General features: G+C 32.7%; 1 protein-coding gene across 4 annotated transcripts in view; it reads right to left on the bottom strand.

Moving 5' to 3' along the window:
• Positions 1-15245, bottom strand: part of LOC148604183 (uncharacterized) — a 53662-nt gene that overhangs the window by 1683 nt on the left and 36734 nt on the right. For all 4 annotated transcript variants that reach the window (XM_088548160.1, XM_088548158.1, XM_088548159.1 and 1 more), the window contains exons 10-18: positions 15094-15131; positions 12910-13015; positions 10218-10382; positions 9892-10036; positions 8153-8269; positions 7753-7804; positions 6688-6926; positions 6189-6308; positions 4414-4465 (exon numbers count right to left, since the gene is read on the bottom strand). In XM_088548160.1, the coding sequence (XP_088404286.1) occupies positions 4414-4465; positions 6189-6308; positions 6688-6926; positions 7753-7804; positions 8153-8269; positions 9892-10036; positions 10218-10382; positions 12910-13015; positions 15094-15131 (1034 nt within the window). The remainder of the gene's footprint in view (positions 1-4413; positions 4466-6188; positions 6309-6687; positions 6927-7752; positions 7805-8152; positions 8270-9891; positions 10037-10217; positions 10383-12909; positions 13016-15093; positions 15132-15245) is intronic.

The following is a 15245-nucleotide window of genomic DNA, read 5'->3' on the forward strand; positions in this document are numbered from 1 at the left end:
ACTTTTATTAATGTATTGTATGGTTTCCGTTCTGATGACGAAAATTTATTCGTGCAAAAGTTAATAATAAAGAAATGTCATACGTGTATAAAGTAAATTTGTGAAGTCTCGACATGTCCCTTTTAAATATGGACGTCAACTGATAAATCTGAAGAGTTAGGGGTTCAATCGTATTAACTGTGACCGACAATGAACATACCAACACAAACGCTTTAAAAATACAATTGTGTCGATTACGGCAACTGCGAGAAAATGAGCTTGTGATTCGTTCAACACATTTTATTACACGTTGTACAGTCACAGCTTAACTTATTTTCATACACCTTCTTAAAAGTACACGTACTCGTGAACCCCTCTATTTTGTTAAACATTTGTGCAAAATGTGAACAGATATTTCACTACAATGCAAACTCTGTATAAAAATCCTGACCGTCCTTTAAATCGAACCACCTAGTCTCGACATTTAGAATTTAAAATCTTTAATGTTGTTTAACTACCGCTAATCAAATTTGTTACTAGTGAAATAGCATATACTTCTTATATCAATTGTAACGTACATGTACATTTTGCCTGTCTAGAGAGGCGTTAATTTATATGATATTTTAGACTACAATCATAGCGGAGCAATTGACTAATATCACCTAGGTTGATCACATAAAAAATAATAGATTGTGATGAGATAATAAACTATCCTAAACATGCCATTTGTAATATGTTAATCATACCATATTTTTGTCATATTTCTCATTGTTTATCTTTCCAAAAGGCGATATATTTAAATTAATTAAAATTGTAGTTCTTAGTTTTTAACTAACAATAATGGTACTACGCTTTTAAAAGAAATTTTCTAACTTTTTTACTATTCATTGCTTCTACAAAGATTCCATTGGGAATGTTTGGGTGGAAGCCTGAATAAAACATTTAAGATTTTAACTGTGTGACTCTCTATTTGGTCTTCCCTTTGGATTTTTGAAATTTGAAATCATTTATTTTTATTTTATAAAGAGGTCTTTCCTTTGTTGAATCCTTTATTTTAAAAATGTGGTTTTTTCTTTGGTATTTTTTTTTTGTTTTGTTTTGTTTTTTGTTTTTTGTTTCTTAATTATATTTCGGATAACATATTACTTGTTGGAAAATCAGCTTAACTTGAAGTTTTTCTTATCATCTTTTTTTAAATTGATTTTCAAATTGGCTTATTCACCACAAAATGTAGCTATCAAAAGTATTGGTTTGCTATTTTTATCTACTTGCCTGTTCTTTTAGTTTGAAATTTTCAGACAGTATCTTTTTAAAGTAACATTTACACATAGGTTTATCAATTTTATTTAGATCATGCATATTACAGCAATTTCTTTCATTTTGCAAAACCTTATAAAGCTACAAATATTGTTCGATATGGAATAAAAAATATTTGCTTAAAAATATTATTTAGATGTAGAACTTTGATTGGTAAAGTTTCATACATTTATTTTTGAATAGTATCTTTCAAGGAGATTATTGGCGAGAACATGTTTTATAGAGATGAAAATTTTAGGATTTAATATAATTTTTCTCCATTTTTGATATCACAATTAAAAAGTTAGGTGACCCCATATTTTCTTTTTCAGATGTAAACAAAAGTGAGAGGTTAACTTTAAAACATTCGATTCACAACGATTTGATTAATTGCGAAAAATTGAAAATTTCCTATTAAATTTATATAAACAAACTTGTAAAACAATACCTACTGTAAGGCTCAATTTCTCCAAATTTAGTTCGATACCAATGTTTTTGTATTATAACCTTCAAATATCACCTCTGAGAGAAATTTGTAGACATAGTATACTAGTAAATGTCCCACATATTATTATCATACGATCATCATATGGTTTTAGAATCATATGATAATCATATGTGACACATTTGGTAGTGCAGGTATGCTATACTTGTAATACGCAAAAACTAAGAGCAGCATTAGCAAGATTCCTTTTTGATTACTTAAGGATTGCTTTTAAATTTTGACCAGGTTATGCAAAATAACTTGACACTTTTTGTCACTTATTAGTGAGACCAGTAAGAATTCTTGTTCGTACTTTGAAAAAAGCCAGAAAGGTCTACTCTTATTGTTATTGAAGACTACATGATAAACGCTTTTCAGTGATGAAGATACCGAAAGCAGTGATGTCCTGTCAGACTCAACAGGCTCTCAATGACATTATTTTGCATGAAATACCGTAATAAGGACTTCATCCCCTATGAAGAGATAGCAGTGATTTAACGAACGCTTCCAGTTAAAAAAAGCGACAATTCACAAAATAAGTAAAATAAATTCGCATTTTCTCCCGTCAAAACGTCACAATATGAATAATTCGCCGTTCACAAATATAAAATTGGAGTTGAAAATAGCAACGAATAATGGAAGAAATCTATATTATAAATAGGATAATCAAATGGTTATCGTGAATAAACAAAATGTGATCACTCGTGCAAAGAACACATTAAGATTTAACTCGTACGCGGAATTTGCACACCAGCTTGAATAGGCTCTGGTGTTCATTAAATAGTTTGGCCTTTAATTGTCAATATATGGAGATTTCATTTTAATTGCCCTGAATGCTTTTTTTTTTTTTTTTTTTTTTGTCTTTTCGTAGATGCCGTGTTTTTTTTATCATTGTTTATTCACCAATTGGGATCTACGACTTTTGTGACGAAACATTTCTATATCATGCCTTATGTCTAAAAATGACAAAGAGCATCCATCGTCGCTTTCAACGTATGTTCCAATTGAAAACATTTATACAACAACACAGTAGGAAATATTCAATAAAATAATACAATTAAAGAGTAATTTTTCATCAAATGAACTTAAATCGTGCTGAATCCAAAGTTGTATCATATTTTTGCAGGAATGGACAATGTTTTTCCTACTGTTTTAAAATTTTATCTTACCGCTTGGTATCTTATGAATAAACATTTTATAAGTTGAACACTAAATTTTCCCAATTTTAGACTTTTGGCAATAAATATATTCCTTTTTGAACAACTGCATACTAATATTTCTTTAATTAAAAAAAGAACAGTACTATTCTGTATGGATAAGAAGTCGCTTTTTTTCTATGACACATCTATCTTACATAATAAGTATTCTGTCATTAAGATCTACATATGATGCCTTAGAATTAGGCGGGGCCTCGCATTTCCTACCCGTTCCGTCGCCTCATCACATATCTTCAATAATTTTCGACAATGTACCTATATTGTTTTTATCCTGTTATATCAATAGTTTTGTGCGTGTGTACATATTTAAAATAAATTTTAAAATGCATATTCCCTGAGGAGCCCCGATCGTTAAACCCGAAGAAAAAAATCAATACGCATGGCGCATGACTCAGTAAACATTGATATTCAATCCGCACCATACAATCCGTCAAAGCTTTTGAAGAAAATAAGCAATGTATCAAAATTTATTTAATTCCAAGAGACAAATAAGTAAAATGAACAATAAATACAAATATTTTGAATGTTGTAAAGTCGATTTTAAGAACATTAAAGTTTTGAATTTCGCGACGAAGGTGGAAGCTAACTTCTTTCTGTTTGGTATATGGCAGTAGAGTTCAGGGGTGAAATTTGTGCGCTAATTTCTTTTGGATTTGAAATATTTGTTTGAGATTTTTTGAAGAGGAGGCAGTTGTATGGGCAGATCTATAATGTAGTGTTCCTCTGATTCATTATCTTGGGGTTTAGGCAGTAATACATCCAAGACCATAACAGTTTCCTGGTCATTTGTCTCTTCAAGAGTTTTATCATATTGTAATAATTCAATTTCTATAAGTGGACTCTGGCTCCGAGTCCGACATGACTGAAATGACAGGGGAAGTCGTCTGCAAACTGATAATGAATCAAATCTGAACGAGAGTTGGGATTTGCCATATATATGACGGTGAAAAAATACAAAAAAAAATTATTATTTGGTTGACATAAAACCTTTTATTTCGGGTGAAAACGAAACAAAACAGCAAAAAAAAAAAAGATTAACCGGATACGCAATCGTAATTTGTTTATATCGTATCTATGGTGGCGGCCATGATTAATTTACACATACCAGAAAAAAGTAGTTCCGCCGATCACATGAGTGGGAGGAGCCAGAAAGTCGTCAACCTGCTAATGTACGGATACAGCAAAAAAAATAACCGTATACCTTTATTCGTTTAACAAATAATCTCATTGCAGGATAAATGTTGATAGACAGAGTTCTCTTTTTTTCATATCACGCAAAATAGTTTCCCGGAATTATAATCATAAGGGTATGATAAAATACCGGGTGATAAATACTTGAAATATTCCTGGACATGCAAGCCAAAAAAAAAAAAAAATCAGGCAGAGAGGGCAATGGCCTTATGTCAGGACTTACTCTATAACATATCATAATCTTACCATCTCCAACAGGAGCTAGGGGATCATAGATACACACCCCAGACTTACACCACTAAAAATGATTATATACGAATCAATTATCGATATTGAATGAAAAATATGGTACAATCATTTAACAATACAAAGATTCATTGAAGGTTTATGAGTTAAATATTGCACTTTTATAACATACTATAGAAACAAAAAATAACAAAACAAAACAAAACAAAAAAAAAAACAAAAAATGGGCCTTGATCTTTTTACAATCAAAATCAATTTTGTGTCACAAACGTCAATTTTGTGTCTCAACATTTAATTTTGTGAGATAAAATTCAATTCTGTGTCACTGAAGTCAATTTTGTATCACAAAAGTCAATTCTGTGTCACAAAATTAAATTCTGTATTACAAAATTTAATTCTGTGTCACAAAATTTAATTCTGTAGGACAAAATTCAATTTTGTGTCACAAAAGTCAATTTTGTATGCAAATTAGTCACAGAATCCTTTAGATATGCAAATGAATTCAAAACGCACGGCATCATGTATATGTGTATTACATTCTCAAACTTAAAACATTCACTGCAATACAGTAGATAAGGTACGAATGAGCATGGTTATAATAAAGCAGATAAGTAAAAGAAATATCAGATATCGTAATCGTACAACCCACTGTGTCTCTTAATATTGAATCTAAAGGTATATCATTTAAGCATTTGTAAACAAAAGGGAAAAGAAAGTTAGACACGTACTTGTCGGTTTTTCATCTCGCCCGACCTGCTCCACTCAACCGGATTTCTTGCATCATACATCAATAGAATCCAAAAGAAATAAGAACTATATCTGTATCGTGAGGGATAGTGGAACAAAATTATCTTTCGCTGACTTTGACAGATTAACAAATTTCACTGCACAACATATGTCTAATATGATTTTCTTGGCTTATCTGACGATTCATTTCTTTTTTTCAGCAAAATTTAGAACAAATACATTAATACAAATTATCTTGTCAAATTTTAATAAATTTGGTTGCGGTTAAGGGGTCAGGAAAAAAACATTTTATAGTTGAGTTGAAAGATGTCAGGAAATGATCACGTGATTCACCAGAGAAAATCCCAATAAATCGAAAGTAGAAAAATCGCGTATTTTAAAACCTGGTTTATCAAACAAATCTCATAGAAAACGTATAATAGCAATTTTAGTCATTTCAAAACAGTTTTACTATAGAATGCAACTTAACAGATTTTATTTTTAATTTCACTTAAAACGGCTTAATCGTCCTGCGTTGATGAGACACCTTGCAAAATCGTGATGAGAGAATTCATTTACACAGCAAAATGATTCTGTAAACTAATTTGCATACAAAATAGACGTTTGTGAAAAATAAAATTTTGTGACATAGAATTGACTTTTGTGACACAAAATTAAAAATTTGTAGTATGTTATAAATTTTGTTAATCAGAATTCATTATTGTTGAACAAAATTCACTTTTGTCTGTACAAAAATGAATTTTGAGTCCCATTCGGCCCCCCTTAAATAGCACTATATGGTATATTGTTTTTTCTATGTTAGTAATTGCAACTGTGCACATCAACATTTCTTGTGTTTATACAAATATTCTTTTTAGAGCTTTCATTATTCCTGTTTCATTTAACTATTACTCATTAAAATCCACATTTTAGATACGAGATTTTTCTTTAATTCAGAAGACAAACGGACGGATTTCTGGTGTGCAAATCTGCCTTTCTTTCAGTTGGGGTATAATTTACATTGACCTAGAATATACTTTTATTCACACCTTTTGATTTCCGCAGATAGTACCGTCAGCAACGTTAGAATATCCAGAACAGGAAAGTGAAGGAGGTGTGGCACAATATATGAACTGACATATGCTTGAAAAATCTCCATTGTAAACAGTCTATAAATAAAAAAGAGAAAGTGCTATTAGTTAGAGTTGTGTGTTCCCGTAATAACAAACAACAACAATACACACTATATAAAATACCCGTGAAATCAACCACAAATTTATGAAAACTAACATCGCGTATTATTTGTTTAAAGAACTGTAAGACTCTTTATAAGACTAGCATTACACAAAATACAATAATTTGAATTAAGCCCTTCGGCTCATGTATACTAATGAACAAATTTTATAAAATAATAAAACAAGTCGATGGGAAGATTTGTGATACGCTGAAAATTATTGTAAAATTAATATTTAAAACAGTAGAATAGGTGTTTATGACTTAATCGAAAAGTACTAATACAATATACAAAAACAAAAGATTAATACTCACTCGACACAAATGGGAGGTGGGACCAATCAATGCTTTACACTGTGAATCAGCATCCTGAACTGTTATAGGACCAGTCGTTCCGGGTGGAGTAGTAGTTGGGGTCTGATAGTTTGCACATGCATTGCAACATTTTTTACCAGCATATGGACAGTTGTGTGAAACAAAAGTAGCGATATAAGAGCAGTTCCATGGCTTACTGGTAAATATTGGACCTTCTACATCACCATAAAGACAGGATTCTGACGACAACGAAAAACAAAATAATTGAAATAACTGAGTTTTATCTTTTTGTAGCGGTAATTTTAATATCATAGTGTAACTAAGGTACTGTGAAAGAACTTTTATTCGTGAATGGCGGACAAATCGTTAGTTTTTTAATTCTTGAATTTGTTGTTTGACATTTCCAATATTACAAATAAATGGGAAATATGTATTTCGTCGGAAATTTAATTTCGTGGTTTATGTCAACCACGAAATCCACCAAATTTTGTTCGCTACGAACATAAGTACTTCCACAGTGAAAAGAGAATTGAGGTCGAGGACAAACAACTTTTACTCATATTGAAGGGTGCGTATTTTTGCGTGTATGACACAATCCAAACTAATTCTGATTAAAAAAAAAGCACTTTCAAAGCGACAAAAAAAAAACAACAACAAAAAAAGACAACAACAAAAAAACAACAAAAAAACAAATAACCAAAACAAAATAACAAAAAAAAAAACCAAAAAAATACAAAAGGTAAAAACCATACACCTCTTGGCCAATTGTTCTTATTAGTTGTTTTGCATTTTTCTTTTCATTAAAAATTAGTTGATGAAAAAATCAGATTGACCATTTTAACCATACTAGGCAGGATTTTATTTCAATTTTAAGTATATCTATTTAGTCAAATGTGTATGTGGTCGACATGATTAAAACCTACTTTAAAGAATTGAATACCTTAATCAACATGTTTATTATCTTTGATATTAAAATAAAAAGTCTGATCTCGAAATGCTACTTCTACTCTAGATCGCTGATGAACATACACTGAATATACATAATTGAATCTGCTTAAACCTTACCGTCACCCGAGGGAGCTTGAGAATCGAACGTACATACACCAGTTTTACACCACTGAAATTGAAAGTGTTGAATTTCAAAATATAGTAACTATTTGGAAACACTTTTAAAATTTAAAGGTTTAAGATCGGAAGCGACAGTATTTCTACGAGTTGTTGTCAAATCTCAAAACAAACACGGATGGACTATTTTCAAAACTCGTAAGATGAGTTATTTGTATATTTGTAAATTAATCTTGAGATTCCTCGCATAAAGAAGCAAATATTTAATAACTGGAACTTTTGTTCACATGTGGTGAAAGAAAGCAATATCATTATATGTTTCTGAGAAGTGTGAAACATTTAACATATTTAAAGGATTAATAGTATACACAAAGAGTTTCAACGAATCTGTCTTGCGTACCTTTTGATCCCCACAGTGTGTACCATCAGCCGCAATCAAACCCCTGCAAGAATTGGTGTTGTTTGGTACGGCACACCATAGAGTAGTACATATTGTTGAAAAATTGTCATAGCGATCCTTAATATAAAATTAAAGGAAGGTTTAAAATATCAGAAACATTCAGAGAAAAATGTGTACATCTTTCTTAGCATATTCGTTTCTATTTACAGATTCTGTAATCTTGGGAAGCTAAACAATAGTATACTGGTAGAAAAATGTAACGATACCTTCAGATATGATTCTTAACAAGACGACTTCAGTATTTGTACTAAAGGTATATATCCTGCAGAACGTTCCCTGAATATATCAAATATTGATAATAAAGAATGTCCGTTTCTTGATCTTAGTTTTCATATCAATAATGGTAAACTTATTTCGAAACTTTTATGACAAAAGGGATGATAATTCATTGCCTTTTGGTAATTATCCATTTAATATGGCGACGTGCTCTTATCGCCATCATACGGTGTTTACAGATAACAATTAGTTCGATTTTCTCGTATTTGTAACAATGTTTCTATATTTAACGAGATAAATATTATAACCAAGAAATTACTGCATCAAGGTTTTAAATCACAAGCCCGTAAAAGAGTAATCAGGGGAACAAAGGTTCATTCCCAAAATTGTTCAACCGTTACAAGGAATTCATTCACAAATGCAGATATACTAGTAAACGAATGATACTTGCGAGTATCTCCCACCCTAAACATTATGGTACTATTCTTCATAAATAGCGGGAAGATCAATACTCATCCAAATAAGTTGAATTGGTTAATTCGTAAGGGAAATTAGTATGATATTTTTTTATCAAATCTAAAGAAAGCATTTTTTTGGTATTAACATTATGGACATAACTTTTTGTAGGTTTAAATTGGTTTGGTTCTTGGATGTTTGTTGACTGCTGGAAGTCATTTGTTTGTGCATTGGTATAAGGTACTTGCGGGTATCTCCCACCCTGGATATTATGGCAATATTTTCATAAATAACGGAAATTATACTCAGTTTCTTTATTTTTATTTTAATAAGGGACTCATACCTTTTTGAATGATTCTTAGGTAAATATATGTTTAATTGTGTATTTTGTTCAATAGTGGTCAATTTTAAAAGTGAAAGGTAGTGATCACACCAAATTACTTTAACAAATATTTTGCTCTTTTCCAGATTCAGGAATTTCTGGACTCTATGTATTGTTTCGTTTTCACTATTACTGTTTGATGCTGGAGTATATAAAGGCAACTATTTCATTGTACCTGTGTATATTATTGCTTTTTGGGCAAACAGCGGCCTGCTCAGTAATATGAGGGTTTCATCGTACTGCTCGTTCAATGAGGGACCATGGGTGACCTTGACCTGACATTTTCACCCAGGTGGGGTTTTCTCTTTGACATATTCACCATATCCATTCTCCTTATATGGCTTATAGTAGTAAATGTAAAAAAATATCCAATGATACAGATTTTAGGTGAGGAAATACTACCGAACTTTCATGTGCATAAGTAATTTTAATTGCTTACCAAACACAACCAACAATATTCATGACGAGTACATAAAAGAATCAAGTATTTCTCATTATTCGAAGTAAGGCGCTGCAAGTTTAAATCATTAGAATATATATAGAAAGATATTTCTTTTTCAAAACGATTACTACGTACATAGCATGTAAACATTTTAATTATTTTAACTCTGGTATACATTTATACCTTACAAAAGTACGATTCTGGTCCTAAATTGTAACGGCACTGGGCATCTGCGTCATAAACCTGTCCTGGAAGTAAGCCATCATACTGGGACAGAGCAGAGGCGTTATAGGCTGAATCAAGGACTTTCATACAGTTAGGTGGAGAACTATAAGAGAAACAATAGGCGTCATATATCCAAAAGCTAGATTAATTACTATCATAAATCAGTTATTTAAGAAGCTCAACATTTTATATCGAGAAGCTCAACACAGTTATACAATTATAACTCGATTTTCGCTTCATCGAACATTCCTTTAACTGATTAATTTGTATATGATAATACGTACCCATCTAGTGAAGATAAATAGCTTGTAAAATAGTTAGTCGAGCAAGTAGAAAATATCCATAGATTAGCAGCGGTTGCATCTTGTCTCGGCCCTGCTGATGGGGCCATAATGTATCCATTGTTTTCATCACAAGAATTTCCGGTACCATCATGTTCAGCACTTAAACTAAATATATTAAAATGCAAAAACGTTATCTAATTAGGATTAACTAAGGTAGCCACAGATTTATACTTTTAAAATTAAAACGTTCGAAATTAGCTACAGTGCAAAAAATACGTTTTTTACAAGTTACTTTTTAACCACACTACAATACAGAAAGGGATAAAAAACAGATTTTCCGGCACAATTGAGGGTAGGACAGGTATTAGTTTTATCATATAGCATTCTATTTTATGTGAAGCAACCAAAAAGCAACACCACTAAGTAGTCAGGGCTTGTCCATAATTATTCAATGTGTTAGACATTTAAATGACAGGAATACACGATGCTTCAAAAACGCATCTTTAGCTTATGGTAAAATGTTTATGATTAAAAAAATAGAATGGAAAACTCGAAAACGAAATAAGATTCTTTACAGCGACAAGGGCTTCCCATGAGCCTGAATCGCTTACCTTTTTCATTTTTTTTGTCTTTCAAATGCCATATCCTCAACAAGATTGCCCCACAGTATTGACTCAAAAGAAGACTTAGGTAGGAAATATTATAAGGAATATTTCATCAGTTAAAAGTTTCTTTCTATCTATTACATTTTTCACGATATTGGCTAAAAACTGCTAAAACATCATTTTTCACATTAACTCTAACAAGGTGTGGTCCGACATCGTTGATCAGATCCAATGCAGAGTTTTGTAGGCCTTATCATAAGTATCATTTCGGCAATTGAAAGAAGTCGGCTAAACTTAACTGTTTTGGAGATATATTAGAAAAACTTCCAATACGGCTTAACAGATCATAACATAAACTGACCACAAATAGATCCTATCATGCTGCATACTTTATCAAGACGGAATTTAGCTAAACCTAACGGTTTTGGAGGTAAATGCAAAAAAAATCTCACACTTTATTCTTTTTTTTTAAGTAACGGCGGCCGTGTTTTTCGACGGATCAAAAATGTCCACATCTGTATTACGCAGAATACAATAAGAAACATTCATACTAAGTTTTCTTAGGTCGGTTAGGTAGTGTCAGAGAAGACGAGTTTTGAAAAAAAAATAACATTAAAAAAAGCTAAAAGAAGTCGCAAAAGGGCAATTATTTCAACATAGCTTAACATGTTAAAACAATAATTTGACCACAGATCGATCTTATCATGCTGAACACTTTCATTTTTAAGAATTTAGCTAAACCTAACTGTTTTGGAGATATATGCGAAAAAAAAATCTTTTTGGCTCTATGTTCTATTTTCAGTTACGGCGGCCATGTTTTTTGGTGAATCAAACGCCCTCATAACAGTTTCTTACATAATACCCCAATAAACCTTCAGACTTAGTTTGGTTCTTTTTGATTCAGATGTTTCAGAGGAGGAGAGTTTAGACAAAATTGTGACGGTAATAGCTAACATTGCCTATGGCCAGGTAAACTCACCTACAGGCTCTAGAGATCCCAAATCTCTCACCTGGTCAACAATGATCATTAAAACTGGACTCTAAACCTTACCCTACTTTTGTCACAATTGTTGATCAATACAGAGTATCTAAGTTATCCACCCGGCTTTCATATTATAAAATAAATCTCTAGTTGTCATTTTTTTCTTTTCATGGGCAGTAACTCGAACATTGAGCAACATATCTACATGAAAGTTTTAACACAGACCAGTCTCACCATGCTGATCAATATTTTCCACTAGAAATTAGGCAAAACCCTTTTCATTTGTCAACAGATATTTTATGAAGATTTCTTCATTGGTTTATCCCATCACGCTGAACAATTTTACCCCCTACTAGATTTTAGCTAAACCCAACTGTTTTTTGAGTTATTTACATATTTTACAATTTGACCCCTATCGTCTATTTTTAGTAACGGCGGCCATGTTTTAGCCAGATCAAAAATATCCCCCATACAAGGATTGTTAAAAATACCTCAAGGAACATTTATTTCAAAACGTCTTGAATACTTTAAAAAAAGAAGTTGTTTGAAAAAGTTTACGGACGATGACGACGGACGGCGGACACATAGTAATGGCAATAGCTCACGTGGCCTTTCTGTTCTCATTTTCTGACGACTATTGTTGCTCTTATCTATCTGCAGATGACATGACTATTTTGCATTATCCATGTCACCTGAGTATACTTGCAAATTTCTATGCTCAAATGTTTAAGGTTTGATTTTTTTACGACAAGTCAAAACAGCAATGGTCGTTAGGAGGTAGACCTTAGGAGAGGGGCACAACTCTTACAAATCGTTGGAACGATTGTATTCAGCGTTTTACATCAATCTCATGCAAGCATCAAAGTTACTTGGGCTGATTTAATTCTTTTTCAAACGAAAGTTGGATAGGCTTTGATGAAATTGAATATAATTCAAACATATCACTGATTTTTAGAGTTATGTCCTTTGTAAATTTTTGCACACATTTATACAATGACTTCCTTCATGGTAGTAAAAGAAATATTATATGTGATTTATCATCCACCTGCTATACCAATGTCCGTGTTTATATAACACATATCTAAAATATGTATAAGATTTGTACCTGTGTCCTAGTTCGTGAGAAGCTACTGTCAGAATGATAAAATTGAAGCGATCTTCCACAATTGATTGGCTCGAAGGTTTACATACAACACTTACATAAGCTAAGCCTGAAAGTACAATGTTCACTATCGCCATCATGTTCTACTTCGACATGCTGTACATGTATTTCATTTAAATCCTCTAATCAGCAAAATTTGATAAAAAAATATTGTTAACAAGAAGTAAGGTTTAGCATCTGTTTACTACTGCTTGTTTTTAAACTTTCCCTGCTTTTCAAAAGAAACTTGTGCAGCGAACCTTTCGACATAGAAAAAAAAGAAAATGTATAAACCCCAAAACTCGATTAACGAAGTTAACGAAGTTAAAATCTCTTACATAAAATGAAACAAATTCAAACGATGTAGGTAGTAAAGGACAGCTAATCAAAGAGTATTTATGTGGTATATATATTAAAGATATATGCCACATCAAATCACAGGAGCCCCGTCCAGGTCCGGGTGTCAAAAGAATAGGCCTGCAGCAGCGCTAAGCTTGTGGTAAAAAGCGACTAAATAGTGCTCAAAAACCTAGCCGGGGGCTGCCCACAGAGCATCCGGGATGTGTGCCCAAGGTGGTGGAATGGGGCACCCCTGGCGTGTTACATGCTGGGGTTGTCAGGCTATAATACGGAAAGCCTGACCGCAAACCATAGTGGTGCACCGTGTTGGAAAAGATGCCACGTTCCTCGAACGTTAAAAAACCCTGTTGTGGTATTCAATAGGAGTAGGAACCTTTGCGCTCCGCCACAGGGGGCTAAATTGCTCGATCCTTACCATCCCTCCCTTTTATCTTGTGGCAATCAAAATTTGTTGACCCTATTATCCTTGTATCCCATCCCTCTTTTCATTTCATCATCATCATTTCATGTTCATTTTATCATCACTTTCATTTTCTTTGTAGGAATATAGATGATACAGTGCTGCTATGCCGTTAAACCCCAACAATCAATCAATCAATCAAATCACAGGGGCAGTGTAGCAAATATTGTCGTCTCATTTTGAGACGAATGTGTATAGTCTATTTGTTATGACATTACATGTATCGTTAATTTGATCCTCTATCCTACATAACAACTCATAAATAAGCTATCTTGAGTGGTCTAGGGCGCAGGACTTCGTGCAGGTGGTGTTGGCATAAATGCCACAGCAATATGATTTCGAATCCGCGGAGGGAACAAGCAAAAATGGTTTCTTTGCAATTTGACAGCTCTTACATCGTTTGGAATTTTTCAGACCCTTGGATGTTTATGTTATCTTCCCTGTATATCAAACATGATCCGATGAAGCAATGTAGGGAACAGAGTCGTCACGATATAGGACGTCAACATATGTATCAGAATATTTATTCGTTATATCCTCCATCGGATTAGGTTTGATACAGGGAAGATAATGTAAACATATATTAAGTGTCTGAACATTCCCAAACGATGTTGGAACTGTCAAATTTTGCGAAGCATTTGGGACTAGAACGCATACCGCTGTGACATCTATTACAACAACGCCTGCACTAAGTTTAGTAGCACTCTAGACCAATAGTCCAGCTAAGATAAAGTAGCAACAGCAAGAATATCCCTCCTTGTATGTTTAATCAAGAGTTGTTACTTTGTAACAACGGAACGAGTTCGAGTTCCCCGGAGGGAACGACAAACACTTCGACATTTCTGACGATGTTCGGAGTCTGTTGATTTTACGAGATAGATACTTCGATAGCATCCATAAGTAATTTCTTCCAAGAACCACACTTTAATAAATAAGATATGTCATCAGACCTTGCAAGAGACAGGAACTCTCTCAGATTTTTTCGCTCTGGTTTTGTGGGGTTCATGCTGCGTTTGTTATTGTTTCTGAGGGTTTTTTACTTGGTATTATGTGACTTGTTTTCCGCTTATTGTCCGTTTGGTACTTTCGGCGTAATTTGGTCTACGGTTGTCTTATCGTTTGCAACTTCATTATTTTTTCTATAAGAAAAGATGATGACTCGACTCTTTTTACTTATATAAATAGCGTATAAAAGGTTTCACGAATTTAAGGGATCAAAAGAAAATTTTGTTGGTGATGACTGTTTAAGGACAGTTAAATTGTCTTATGTTGTGTTAAAAATACTTTAACCGTAGTTTATGTTGACAGTTTAAATTAAGTAGTCTTACCTGCATTGGTAGTGCTATTTAGCCGAGTTAAGTCGTATCTGAAATAAATTAAGCCTTTCCTATGTAATACTTATTAATGTGAATCATTTCGTCTAATTAAGACGTGTTTTGTCTTACCCGAATCTAAACAATCATAAGAAATATAATTGGAT

Source organism: Perna viridis, chromosome 10, assembly GCF_037379345.1.
Source record: "Perna viridis isolate PV_CMFRI_1.1 ecotype Kerala chromosome 10, ASM3737934v1, whole genome shotgun sequence".
NCBI classification, from domain to species: domain Eukaryota; kingdom Metazoa; phylum Mollusca; class Bivalvia; order Mytilida; family Mytilidae; genus Perna; species Perna viridis.